Here is a 14,221-nt window from a genome sequence, read left to right as displayed (position 1 = left end):
GAGGAGAGAAATTCAGTTGATATGACAACTCTCAGTGCCTTTGGGCAAAGCAGTCTCTCCTGGCAGGTCTGTATGGCAGAAAGCATACACGGGTGAGTGTTGTGTTACTGTGACTGTTCTACTTCCAGTCCAAGAGCAAGCTGAGGTACTCACACTGCACAAATGGACTTCCCATGTCTTCCAGCTTCAAAGAGGTGGAGAGATTGGCACTTTCCTGCACCTGTGAAAGGGGAAGAGGTTTTGGGTGTTTTAAAGCTAGTGAGGAAAACAAAAATAACAGGGACTCTAAGAGAATCTTAAACAGTTACTGCTTTTGGAATGAAATAGCTCAAAACCAGAGCAGTAGTAGTTGAACTGACAGGGAAGTGACAATCCTATGAGTCTGAGGAGAACGGGTCCTGATGGGACTCGGAGGGGGTTTGGGTTACCTTCTTTCTTAGGAATTGCCTTCTCACACAGATGCATGATTTTGGACTTGAGTGAGCGTGTGAGCATTTGTAAATTTGAAGATCTTAAAACAATAAGCCAAAATAACTTTATAAAATGTATCGCCTCATGTGGTCAACCTTTATGGCATACCTCATAGCACGATAAAGCTCTCCTACTTTATGTTTGATCCCCAGTGAACTAATGAAACCTACTCTGTGAGGCAGGGACTCAGTGACCCTTCCTTTATCTTTCCTCTTGTGTTTTATCATAATTAGCACTGGATATCCAGCCCCAGATAATTCAATATGATACTTCCCTTGACTTACCCTCTTCCTTATTTTATCCCACAGTCCTCCAACCCTGTTCAGCGTCATAGCTCTTTGAGTTTAGGCGGGACAGACAGTGAAGATGAACAGGTAAATAGCTACTTTTCCTGCTAATAAACTTGCCTGAGACAGCATGTGTCATGTCTGTATGGAGCCAGTACAATAATCTTTTCTTTTTTAATCTATTCTGGGTACAGTGTATCCTAGCAAACAGTTCATAAACGGTCCAGAGGGATGCAAATGATAGTGAAAATGTACCTCTCTCTGAGTTTTGAATAAGAACCAAATAAAGAGAGACAGAAATCTACCGCTAAGTGGTTTGTGTGAATAGCATAGTCAGCTCTGTGACACAGTATGAATCTGTAAAGTTACACAACAGAGAATTGTACAAGAAAAGCACTTCAATTCTGCTGCCATGTCCCAGGGCCCTGATACCCAACGGCAGTAATAGCTTAATAACACGTGTCAGCAGTGGCTTGGAAGCAATGCCCTGCATCTCTCATCATGGGAAATAATTGCGGGATCAGCCCTTCCTGACACCAGGTATTTCACAGGAAAAAGTCTGTGTTAATTTGCAGTTTTCTTGGATGATAAGTGACCATCAGAAGCAGCAGGTTTGGCTGTCAGACCAATACAGTCTATCCTTGACCAGCGCGGAAAAATTTATAGAGGTCCTATTTTTGGAGAGAAGTCTAGGGGACCTTCACCTTGACTGTTGCTGCTAGAGTTCCTGCCCATCTCATGCTTTCAAGACAGGCCTGCAAGGTTTGCTTATGTTGCCTTCCTCCAGTGTTAATATAATGTCTGAAAGACCCATCAGACCACAGTTATGCCAATGGGGTCTTCAAATGCCAGTGACGAAGGCAGCCACCACTCCAACAGAGCTGATTTGATTAATGGGATAGCTCTGGCAATGGTATAAGCAACGTAATCTGCTATTTAGCCGAGAAGGGGAATATTTATGGGTCCAGAGCAGCTACAGGCCATTTTGGCCCAACCTTTGCAGTCTTCCATACAGAATCCCTGTTTGAGAAGCTCACCAGAGAGAACACAGTTTAACCTTTTGTGAAACTGAGAATAGCCCACAAGTAAAGGGGAGGTAGTTAGAAGATTCCTTCCTGATGAAGAGAGCCTTAAGCAGCCAGGGCAGCATCTTGAGGATCAAACAGTTAGTGCCAACCTAAGTGCTAAGGAATCTTTCCCTTTCACTCTTCTTTGACCAGCCTTTGAGAAGGGAGAGAGCAACCTTTGGGCAGGACCAGCTCAACTTCCCTGTCCGTGGTTGAGATCAGACACTTCTGCTCAGTCATTCCTAGATCATTTGCTTTAGGGCTAGAAAGATAAAGCAATGTCTCCCCCTCGTAGTAGACTACTAGTCACACAACTTTAGAGGCCCAAGTGATCTAGGTAACTTGGATTGTCATTATTTTTAATAACTTCTTGTATATATTTTATCTTTACTTCAATGTACATTTTATTAAGTCATTTCCTGTTTTATATTTTGACTAAAATACTCCATTTTGTAAGCCTGCATACTGTTTTTTCCTCACAATGCAAAAAGCCCTTTCCTATCCAGTTCTGAAGCCTTTGAGCTTTTTCAGTCTTACAACCTCATCTCCTATGAGAAAGACAGACAGGGACAGGAGAAATTTTTTTCCCTCTTCTATATTTCACAGAATTCCCCACTTAAAGGCTTTTCCTTTTTCTCACCAACTCACTAGGAATCTGACTGGCTTCTCTATAGTACCATATATGTTCCTTTACCCAAATATTTTTCTCAGTCATCAGTTTGGCTTAGCAGAAATCTTGCCAATATATTTATCTAAAATCAAAAACCTTTTTGCTAAATCATCATATTTTTTTTCAGTAGCTTTTGAAACTATTTATGTAATACCAGGATTTGAGCTAGCAGAACACAAGTTGTTAAACTGAATAACCTCATCCCAAAGATAAGGACAATTGTGAAAAGCACCAAGAAATCTACACCAGTTATTCCATTTAAGAGTGTTGTATATTTAGTAAAGGAAAAAGAGGATCTGAGCCTAAGCCATCTGAAGTTAGACACAGTCTAGTGGTTTACGTTTCACTATTGTATTGATCTTGCTGCAGATGCTACTTACTTCATTTCTTTGCCCTGTGCTGCTTCACTGGGATTTCCAGGAGATTCATGTTGCTGTCACCTCTCTGTGAAACCCTGATGTGTCACCCATGTAACTTCTCAGTGCATTCCACACTTATAAATACCCACTTTCTGACTAATCTAAAGATAAATGTGAGGCTATTGCTCAAAGCAAGCAGCAAGTGGCTTCACAGAGGCATTAAGCAGCATTACCTTGTCTTTCCCAGTTAGCCTTTATGGAATTCTGACTGTCTTGTTGGCATCTTCAACCCGGACTGATTAAAAGCAAAACAGGGTTTCAGCTTGTGGGGCTGAGGACGGCGTTTTGACACAAGGACCCTTTAGGAAACGGGCCTCTTGGCTGCAGCATTCTCCTTGTGCAGGCTCCTGCATCTGCCCAATAACCAACAAACACCAAATTTATCTTACACTTAAACACTGACGTGGAAATCTTGTGTCTGCTCCACCGTCTTTGGGAGAAGATACCAGCTGTCAGTGGTCAGATAAAAAAATATCCTGAATCCTCGGTGGAATAGGGAGTTTGCCATTTATGTACAGCAGTAGCTCAGTTACTAGCTTCAGGTGTTTTTTATATTTAATAAGCACAACTGTAATTTTATATTTGAAAGGCAGAAGAACTTGTATGTAGAAATGAGTAATGACGTTAATATTTTTGTAAGTTCTAGTGATCCTTACAGGTTTATCAGCTAATTTTGTAGAATTATACCTGTAATTAGATTATTTACTAGCTGTGTTCTTGTTTCTCCCTTTCACAATACATAGATTTTTCACAAGAAGAGTCTGTATCTGTCATAATACATTCTGTTGTGGTTTATTTCAGATCTAGGAACTAACGCATTTCAATGGAGAGTAAGGAAATTAATTTTAGCTACCTTAAACACTAAGGAATGTACCTACACAATTTTTGTAGGTCAGATGGGAACGTGTTTTCATTATCTTTAAAACTTCATCAGCACACATGTTTTAAATGCTGTCTTATATCGTAAGCTTAAACAAAAGTAAGATCTGAATGCCTAGCACAGTGAAATGGCTGTGTTTCACCTGGCTTTATGGCCAAAGCCAAAATAGCATGTATGTTCTATTGAATGAAGCTCTTTTGGCATGTCTGTGAAATTTTGCAAATGTTCCAGAAAGTCTGGTCTATATTTCAACACAGTAACAAAACTAGTCAAACTGCATGTTTAGGGGTTTCTCTACAAACACTTCTGTCAGCCCTTTATTTTGATAGCATAATTTAAGGTTACTGTTATTTAGGTCCCCAGAGCAGCATTGCTGCAAGGGTGAGATCCACATTGCTGTCTGGAAGATGATTCTGGGATACTTGTTGGAAAGAAGTATTTGATTTTCTGGGGAGAGTGGATATTAAAAGAGCAAAGTGGCTATGGTAACTTTCTTAGAAGAAGAGATAATAAGGAGCAAGCATCCGTGCTACTTTTGTGGCATTTCAATAACTTATTCCTGCAATGTGTTACGTTATTGGGATGAAAAGGCAGCTATAAAAACTGCACCAGTGTCTCCTGCTGGTGTATACATATATTGCAAATGGTTTTTCAGATAAAAACTGGGAAGAGGACAAGCTGAGGCTCTTACTGTGGGAGAGGGAGAGACAGGTATTTCTCACTTTTCTGTAACAGACAGTTGAACACACAGGACTGAGTAATCTCTATGCAGAGATGACATTAGGCATGCATTTTAAAGTGAAGATTTATGTCCAAAAATACAGCCATTTCAGGCTTCTGAAATGGAATGAGCTAGCCAAGGAATTGTTTCAGAGATGTGGGAAAGCCAAGCAAAATGTATTGTGACATGTTTGTGTTTTACAGATACCTTCCGGAGCTTCCTCCAGGCCCATCAGTCCTTCATCCTCTGCCACTCTGGGGGCCCCTGGCTCACGAGGCAGCAGCTTCCTTCCCGTTGACTTCACCATCCCTGCCAGTCCCCTCGGCTGCCTGGACACCTCAGCAGCCAGGCACAGGATTGCCATAAACCCCCGGAAACAGAAAGGCTTTACCAGCAAGAATCAGCAAACCCTCCAGGTAAGCGTTTTCTGGAAATGAATCACTGCGCAGAAGGAAATGTAAATTTTTAATTATTATTTTAAATATTTAATTTTTTTTTCTTTCCTGTCCACATTCCTTTGCTTTTTTTGTTCTTCCATTGAAAGAAGGGAAACCACATATTTTCCACCAACCAACCAACCAAAAAAGACTCAAACTTTAATAGCCTGTGAGCTGACAAAAAGTGCAACTTTGGTTTTTCATTATTTAATCAAAATACTTCATTTGTAAAGATGTTCCTGTTGTTTGAAAAGCTAGTTTTCAGTTTTAAAGAAGCGTAAGTCTGTTTCTACAAAAAATTTCAGATTAGCTTTAACTTAATTCTTTGTATGTCAAAGGAAAGACTGAAGAACTTTGGGAAGGAATATGGCTCTGCACATGGGAAATTAGGATGAGATGCTTCTCATCCTGGCTTCTAGGAAACCCACTGTGAAGATGAAGTTCATCAGATAGAAAAGTTTGTTGAGCTGGCGTGTAACAGAAATAAGGACTAACTCTTCTCTACTGCGTGTTCCCCTCTCCATCAGAGAATCATGCATGAAAATCTATCCTGGAGTTAGAAGGGCCCTGCCCTGAGAAACGGGGAGAGGGGAGAAATTCAGGATGAGTCTAATGCAGAATGAGGTTTTCTTGGGAACCTGGGCCCTACAGCATCTTTGCTGGATATTCTTTGTGCTGCAACTACAGTGCTGAAGGAGAAAAGCTAACTGTGTAGTGTCAATCAGAGATACCAGAAGTGATGAAAATGTCACTGGCTTGGTCTGTTCTGTGCCACCAGCTGGTTGGGTGATGTCTTAAAAACATACTCGTTCACTCAGAATACGTCAGTCACAGAATGTTTTGGATTCAAGAGAGATCAATTGGCTGCCTTTTGACATTTTAAATGTGAATGATTTCTAGGTTCTTAACAGGAATAGTACATTATCCACATTGTTGGTAAATTACAGGATGGGGTTTATGTGTCTATGTTTTGAGTATTCATAAACATTTGTGTGTATAAAATACAATTTTTGTGCATTATTCTTTAATTGAAAGATCTCACTGTACCTCATTAGGTGGAACAGCTGGAAAATGAAGCATGTTTTCCTGCAACTCCAGAAAAGGGAAATTCAACAGAGTTACTTGAGAGTGACCAGCATAAAAGTGATTTTGAAGGTAATGAAAACTTATGTATTGCTACTTTGGGTGCTTGAACTCTTCTGTCTAAGGCTGACAGGACCAATTTGAATTTTAAATCCTTTCAAACCGGGCATCCTTTGGTTTTATATCATAAAACTAATACTGGCTGTTAAAGTGTTGCGGTAGAAGTCGTCATATACTCGACTCAACACAGTGGTGCTGAAATGTTGAAGTTTGAGTGCAGCATTAAAAAATACGTGAGGTGAAAGTACCATGCTCAGAAGTATGTGTGCTACACAGTTGGCTAGACCTCATTGACTGGGGATTTCAGTTCCCTAAAACTCAGAAAATCCGTAATCTCAGCATTATATCTATTATGTGTGTAGGTGACTTTAATTGGCTTGTGTTTACTAAATCTTCCTTTGCCAGCTCCCCCTTTATCATTTGAATAATAGCTAATTGCCAGTGGTGACACAATTGTAATTATAAATTGTAAAAACAAGTGAAATTTCTCCAGAACAGCACTGAAGACTTTTCTCTTTAGCACTGCATTACAGATGCACTGGCTGATGGTAATGCTATAGCGTGGTGGGAATGTTGGCACTTTGTTGTCAGGGCAGACTCGGGACCTGATGCTGTCACACATCAGAGTTACTGTGTGTGCAGACACATCTAAGCTATCCAGAAATTCAGCAGCCCTGCTGGAGCTGCAGGAGGCAGAGTTACCCGATGCTGAGATGTTCTGCTGGAATACAGAAAATCCTCCAGATGATTCTAGACAGCCTTTCTTGGCATACACATTAGAAATCTTTAGGGAAATCTGGCTAGTAGTTTTACAACTAGGGGTATGCACAGAAAAGAACTAACCAGCCACTGATTTAGTACACCTTAAGCAGACAACAACTTTCTGTCATTCCTGGGATTAGGTATGTTCAAGTGAAAAGCTTTATTAGTCTTCTCACTTGGACAGTCCATTTCTAAATATGCTTTTAACAGCCGTATTTATCAGACAATGGTGCCCAGACATGGGGAACTCATGCTAAATGACTGCACTATCTGGAATGAATTACTGAGACAGATGGTGCTTGAATTGTAACCTTTAAGTGGACACTCTTCTCCTCTGTTTAATATAGGAGTATCAGCCCAGGTGGGATATTGTGCAAAGGGAGGCGATTCTAAGGAGACGCCGGGTGTAAAAAGTCCCACTGATGCTGCCTGCGACTCTCGTGATTCCAGACTTGTGACAGAAGACTCTTGTGCTTTGCTGCAAGAGGATGCATGCCTTCCAGACATGGACCATCACTATGAAGCAGCTGCACCCCTTCTGAGACTTGAGCCTTCTCCAGTGAACCTGGAGGAACATCACAGTGCAAAAGTGTTGTACTGTTCAGATGAGTCTGCTGATGAATTGAAATTACATCAGCAAAATACCAGCTCTGAAGTATCTGCACTTCCAGAATTGCAACAAATTGAAGAAGCTGTTGTGTTTCCAGACATACTAGCAGCTGACTTGTTCAGCAATGTTGTGGAAACAGAGGGCATAGATATATTGGCAGATGTTGCACAAAGGTCCTCAGTAACTTCTGTGGACCCAAACATCAAAGATGAGGAAAAGGAGGATCCACTGTTTACTGGCAAAGTAGAAGCCTGCTTGGGTACTATTGAGAATCGTTCCAACCACGCTGTCTCAGATACTGCACCAAGCACTTCACAGGTTGTGGTAGCCAATTCAGAGTCATCTTCTGACATCAAGACAGTGGCTGTTTTGAAGTCTGAAAACAGTTCAGCAACAAGAAATGACAAAGAAACTTGTGAAATAATGGAATTTCAGTCATCCAAAGGCAATACAGAAAAAAATATAGACACTGCTGCATCTGTCTCAGAAGCAGGCTGCATGCTACCTCCCAGTAAATTGGAAGTATATTTTAAAGCAGAAACTGTTTCTGTTTCGAAGGGTAACCAAGGCAGTCAACAGGCCAACACATCAAACATTTCTGAAAAACTTTCCATTGGATGTCTTGCCTCTTCGAGTTTGGCTGGCTTGAAGAGTAATATCTCTTCTGATGTTGACAGTAAGGAGTACCAGATGAGCAGTACACCTTCTCACAGAAGAAGAGTGGAAGACAGTCGATCTTCAGACGAAAATGTAAAAAGTCCACTGAAGACTGCTTCTGCTAAACCGGTCAGATTTACCATTGCGCCAGCATGGCAAAGGTCTCTCTCAGGGGGTTCAAATTCAAAGGAAGATTCCTATACCAGAAGTTCCCCAACATCCCCCATAAGACCAGAGTTGTTTGAAGGAATGACAAAAGAACACACATGTTTTGATGCAGCCATCCAGGAATCAGCAAAAACCAACTCAGATAGATTTGATCGAGATTGTAAGGATAGTGATTTGCATTTGAATTCTTCTATGGAGTGGGCTGACCATGAAGCACAAAATATTGAAAACCCGTTTGGGGTCAGACTAAGGAGAACATCTTCTTTACTAAAATACCAGAATGAAAACCGTGCTGAGTCCCCAAAGCTGATCCCCTCAGCTGTTCCCACTGCTGCTTGTGCTTCAGTCAAGGAGGATCAGAAATCGGTGGGCACTGGAAGGCCACCTCCAGGCCTTCTTGACAGCACAAAATCATTTGTTAAAAAAACAGACCTCCTAGAAGACAAAAATCCTCCCAAGACAAGGTCAGAAGTGGCAAAGAAACAAAATGGTCGTAAGTCTTCAGGTATTTATACTGTATTTTTATCCAAACATTGTAGAAAACGGTGATCGTGTAAGAACCTTGTCAGAGTGGAAAACAAAAGATAAAAATCCTCTTGACTAGGACCAAAATTCAGCCTTAAGTTCGTCAGCAGCATAATTTAATTGGCTTCATGATTTGGCCAGTCAAGAGAATTCTTGGCTTATCGTAATGAGGGGTATGTTCCAGCAAGAATAACAACAGAGTAATAGCTTAAGGGCCTCTGAAACATTTCTGGTACGACCTACTTGTGCATATAGTTGGAGTTTTAACGCAGATTTTTAAAACTTGCTACTGTTTTGTAGTTAATTTTCCAGACTGCAGCAGCTCAAACCTTAACTGGGAATTGCATTAGATGTGATTACTTTTTTTCTACAATCACTTCATTTAAAATATTTTAAAAGTGAAAAGGCAGCCTGTATTTTACTGCCTACATGAAAAAATAATGGTTATCATACTCATTTAAACTGCAGTGTAAGGATGTTGTTTCAAAGGCAAAATCCGGTTCACAGTGATCTCAGTGGGAGTTCTGCCATTGAGTTAAACGGAAGCAGAGTCAGGTCAAAAACTCCAGAACAAACAGAAAAACAGTTATTGCCAAGGACAAAATCATCAGGGAAGGTAATTTTATCTCTGCAGTGTTCAAAGGGTATTACAGATGCTGAAGGATTTAAAACACAAAACACTAGCTTTAGACTGACTTGACCTAAATCCCTTCTTTACTTCAAATATGCTTCTTTTGTAGAAAAAGTCTCCTCTCTGCATTTGGAAACTGCTTCCTCTGAACCGGCCTGGGTCTCCATGGCAAAACTAAAACAAAAGGGTTTCCAGGACCATCCTCTTGCCAAAGAACATAAAGCTGAAGACAAAGCCTTGACCAAAGTGGATCAAGAGGAGGTAGAGTACCAAGTAACGTTGCATGGGTGTGAATCCTGCACCAGCTTGCCTGGGTACTTTTGCGAACTGTTCAATATCATCTTCATGGGAGGCGTGTTGTGAGCACTACTCAAAGAGAGATTTTCAGGCCTGGCCACTAAAATGTGTTGAGACAGACACAAGTGACCACACAAGTGTGTGGCTATACTGTCACAGTGATTAGTTTCAGAGCTGAATCCTCCTATATGTTCCTTTGTACTACTCAGCCCTGAACCTTTTCAGAGCCTGCCTATTGCCCAGCATGTATTTATGTACCCAAAGGCCTATTTTGAGTTGCACTAGCTTCCTCACTGTTAGTGACCTACAGACTGCATTCACTGCTCCGCTCTGGAGACTGCATACTGAAAGTTTGGCTTTTCCACTGACTCTTGCACAAGTTTCTTGTGCATGCTTGGTCAAGTTCTTCAATAAGAGACAGGGGATAACTTGCCTGCAAGTGAAGTAACCCTGTATTTATAGCAGCTGTCTTCCTTCGTGCCTTCTCCCTCCCACAGGGTGTCCCCAGCCATCCTTGTCTGGCTTTTGCTGCATTTCCAGAGTCAGGTTTAGAGATGTTGCCAGAGTGAGCTTTAGGAGTGCCAGTGGCTAGCAGATTTCCTAGTTGCATTCTTTTCTTCTCTCCTCCTTTTGTAGCAAGGGATCTGTGCTAGTGAGAACATACTGAAGAAGAATATGCCTTCCATCTTGAGCTCTCAGGACAAGAAAATGCAAATGAAGACCAGTGTGTCTGCTGCAGCAGGTATTCTCTTTCTTTGCATCTTTACATAGCGGCTACAGTTCACAGCAGTAAGTGGTGTGGGTAGCAGGTAATGGGGGGAGATAGCTACCTCCTTGATAATCAGCACACTTTATATAATGCCTATTCAGACTATAGTTTGCATATAGGTCAGTGTTTTGGCTTGCTCACTCAGCAAGTGAGGAACTTTTATCTCCACTGCTGGTTCATGGAATGGCATATAAACAGTATGATGATTTATTACTGGCAAAGGTCAGTACTAAAGAATAGCAGCTGAAGTTGGAGAGTGTCCAGAAGAGAGCAGCAAAAAAGGTCAGGTCTTCTAGACCTCCAGTCAGCCAGGAAATACTGATGGGAGCGGAGTTGTTTAGTCTAGAGAAGACAACTTTAATTTGCTGCAGAGGACAAGACTAGTCTTTATGCCCTGTATGAGCTTCAAATGCACCAGGGGAGGTTTAGCTTAGACATTAGGAAATACTTTCTAACAATAAGAGTGGTGAAGTGTGGAATAGCATAGGTTTCTTACAGATTGTGTGCAGTTTCCATTGCTGGATGTGTCTGATAGATAAATATATATCAAGAATAATTTAGGTAGATTCAGTTCCACCCTCAGGTGAACACAGAGGCTCGATGACCCTCTCCTGCCTTGCTAGCTGTGATTCTCTAGAAGAAAGATGCAGCAGAAGAGTGTGACTCAGACATCGTGACTCACATACCTCTTCCAAGGCTACTGCTGGGCTGCAGCTTAGCCCTCCCTGCTTACTCAGTGTGGTGCCAAACCTCAGAGACATGTTCCAGCTAGATATAGATAAGCCAGTTCTTCAGCTGTAAAAGCGTATCGTGCTAGCTGGAAGCTATCGATTTCAGATACTGCCTAAGATAAGAAATGCCCCACTGTGTCAGAGCAGTGGCTTTTCTGTTCCAGGTTCCTGTTGCTGACACTGTCACTAAGAGATGCAGTCTGGAGAGAGCGCGTGCACCTGGCCACTTTCCCCTTGTAATCCACCAGCATCCAGAATTGTTGTATTAGAGATATTGGGGGGTACCTCTGTGCCTGCTCCCTGTAGTGGTTGTTTATAGAGCTGTTACCTGTTTTTGAATCTACAGGTCCTACAAAATAAGCTTTCTCCCTTACTGCGGGTAGCTGACCAGCTGAGGATACACACCAACACAGAGACTCTGATGTCAGTTGCCAGCCTAACTGTGTGTGATTAAAATACAATAGTTTTTAAAAAGAGTTCTGTTACAGGCTAGCTTCATCTTATGGTTTTAGGTGCAAAGTGAGAGGTGAAACGTAAACAGGCCAAGATTTTTGCTCAGATTAGAACGTCTTCCTTTGAAAGGCTGGCACAAACAGACTGGATTTCTGCATGCTGAATCATCTAAACCTTGGAAGCCCAGCAGCATTGTCGAAATTCAGAACTCCACAAAGTACCCTGCCAGTTGTTTGCTAGAACTTACACCACTTGTGGTCCTTGCAGCAGAATTGCAAGTTTTTCTGCATCACCTCTTCCCAAGAATTAGCCTAGTTTCCTGACATCCAATAACTGTTTCCCTCTAGGGATAGCATTTATAGACATATTCTAGTCTTCCACGCCTTGAGTATCACAAAGAGCTCTGGCCAGTGCCGATGTTTGAGGAAAACACTACTCCTCTACTGCTCAGAAAACCATGCCCTATTGTTTAGGAAATGTTCAGCACTGTCAGCACATGAGTAGGAAATTGGGAATCCCAAATGTAAACTCTTCTCTTCTCTGATTTGGTTCCCATTAGCACAGCCTGCAGTTTGTCTAGTTGAAGGTGCTGGTGGTGGAAAGGATGTAGATTTAATATCCAGAGGAGTTATTAATTTGGATCATGTTTTTTGGCTTATGTTAACTGTTAGCAGTTTTCTTGATGGATGGTCGAGGTTTTCTGTGCATCCTGCACACAACAGCAAGAGCCAGGACAGCTCAAGGTCAGCTAAGTTTGGAAGAGAATTCCAAGAAATCAGATCCTTCCTTTACTGAGCGTGACTGTTTTGTTACTGCTGCGTGGCAGCCCATGTCATATCCAAGGGAAAATCACTTAGCTTGCCTCAACTCTCTCCCACTTCACCCTAAGCATGGTGAGGTTTATCCCAAAGCCCATCTTCCTTCAAATAGGCATGAGCCACTGTTTTGGGGTTTTGTTTTACCTTGTGCTGTTGAGAGCAGACAAAAGGCTTTAGACTTGCTTTTGCTTGTTACAAACAAGGAAGTCTCCCAAAATGTGAAGATTAATTTCCAAAATAAAAATTTCAGTAACACTTAAATTCCTACATCACCTTAGATACTTCTGAAAAATTTGCTGTGTATGTAGAGCTGCTGATTGTTTTAAAGGATAGTATACTTCCTCCAGTATTCCTAAGTATAGCTTGCCTCCTGCAAGAACTACCAATGAGCCAGGATTTTTTAAAAGACCAGAGACCTCCTGAATGGAGATGGGAAAACTTCTTTGGCTTTGCTCAGGAGTGTGACTGATGGAGCTGATGGATGTTTTCCATTGATGTCAGTGCAAGCAAGATGGAGCTTCTTGTACTTAACATTGCTTAAGTCTCCGTGTGGCCTCTGTTCTTATGCTGGAGCACAGCAGCCTCGCCATGCCTGCCACATGTCACGCACAGACTAATCGAGTATGAGAAAAAATTTGAGTTTTCTCAGTTTGACTTACACGCAGAAATGAAGTACTGCCTGGGTTGAAATGGACGGAAAGAGCATGATGTTGAAAAACTTGTGAACCATGTCTCGAGAAATGAGAGCTGCATTCTGTGAAGCCCCATTCCAGGCTGTCTGAAGACATTAATCTTAAAAATTTTCAAATAGGATGGATGGAGGAGGCCTTTTCTAAACAGTAACTCCATACAAGGAGTGTTATCTGTATTCCTCCATCCTTTGTGAGGATGACAGGCTTGTGTTAGGCTGCATGAAGAGGAATACCTAGCCCCATCTGAATCCCACCTTCTTGGCTTAAAAGTCCAAGAACATAAAGCACTGGTTTGATCCCTACCTAGTATTTAATAATATTGCTGGAGCAATATTTCTGCCAGTAGTGAAGACTGAAAAAAAATATCTTTAAGACTTCTCAGTGTTGAAAAACATATACCAGTTACTTTTAACCCCACAGCAAGCCTGGGGTGATCCTTGCCCTGCAGATATTTTGTTTCCATTTTCCTGCGTACTCGGGAGTCTTATTCCTAGATTTTCTTGCACTCAGAATAAGTGAGAGCAGAATAAGCCTGTGGAACTCCTTGCTATGCACCGTCATGGAAATTAGGAGTTTGGAAAGATTAGGAAAAAGTTAGCCAAGAATATGAGTTATAAAAATATCTGGGGCTATAGTGTCCACATGCTTGAAGAACTTTGAAGAACTTCTTCATTTATCAGGGCTTAGATACTTGCTGTTGTGACTGAGGAGAAGATAATTTTACAGGCAGATTATTCACTAACAGCCTAGTATCAATTTTTCCATTGCAGTAACTAGTCCTCGCCATTGTCGTAGCTGGACAAGATAGTGCTACCGATACCCAGTTTAACAATTCCTCTGACTTATTTTTGAGTCACACACATTCTGGGCTGTAAAACAATTGCTTTATAGAGGAGGAAATACCATTGGCAGAAATTGAGTTTTTAACTCTCTAGCCTTCTGATGAGTGATGGATATCTTGTTGTTGGCAGGTAAAGTTGGACCTATTGCTCAGGAAGCATCTGTGATTCCTG

The 14,221-nt window shown here is 41.5% G+C and overlaps 1 protein-coding gene across 1 annotated transcript in view; it reads left to right on the top strand.

The window, feature by feature from the left end:
* Positions 1-14,221, top strand: part of KIAA1210 (KIAA1210 ortholog) — a 27,147-nt gene that overhangs the window by 12,810 nt on the left and 116 nt on the right. The window contains exons 5-10 of the mRNA XM_010291333.1: positions 780-845; positions 4,719-4,931; positions 6,008-6,107; positions 7,205-8,785; positions 9,558-9,721; positions 10,382-10,487. Of these exons, the coding sequence (XP_010289635.1) occupies positions 780-845; positions 4,719-4,931; positions 6,008-6,107; positions 7,205-8,785; positions 9,558-9,721; positions 10,382-10,487 (2,230 nt within the window). The remainder of the gene's footprint in view (positions 1-779; positions 846-4,718; positions 4,932-6,007; positions 6,108-7,204; positions 8,786-9,557; positions 9,722-10,381; positions 10,488-14,221) is intronic.

This window comes from Phaethon lepturus, unplaced genomic scaffold (assembly GCF_000687285.1).
Source record: "Phaethon lepturus isolate BGI_N335 unplaced genomic scaffold, ASM68728v1 scaffold20327, whole genome shotgun sequence".
In the NCBI taxonomy this organism is placed as follows: Eukaryota; Metazoa; Chordata; class Aves; order Phaethontiformes; family Phaethontidae; genus Phaethon; species Phaethon lepturus.
Note: the sequence above shows the minus strand (reverse complement) of the source record. Positions and strands in the feature narration are given on the sequence as shown.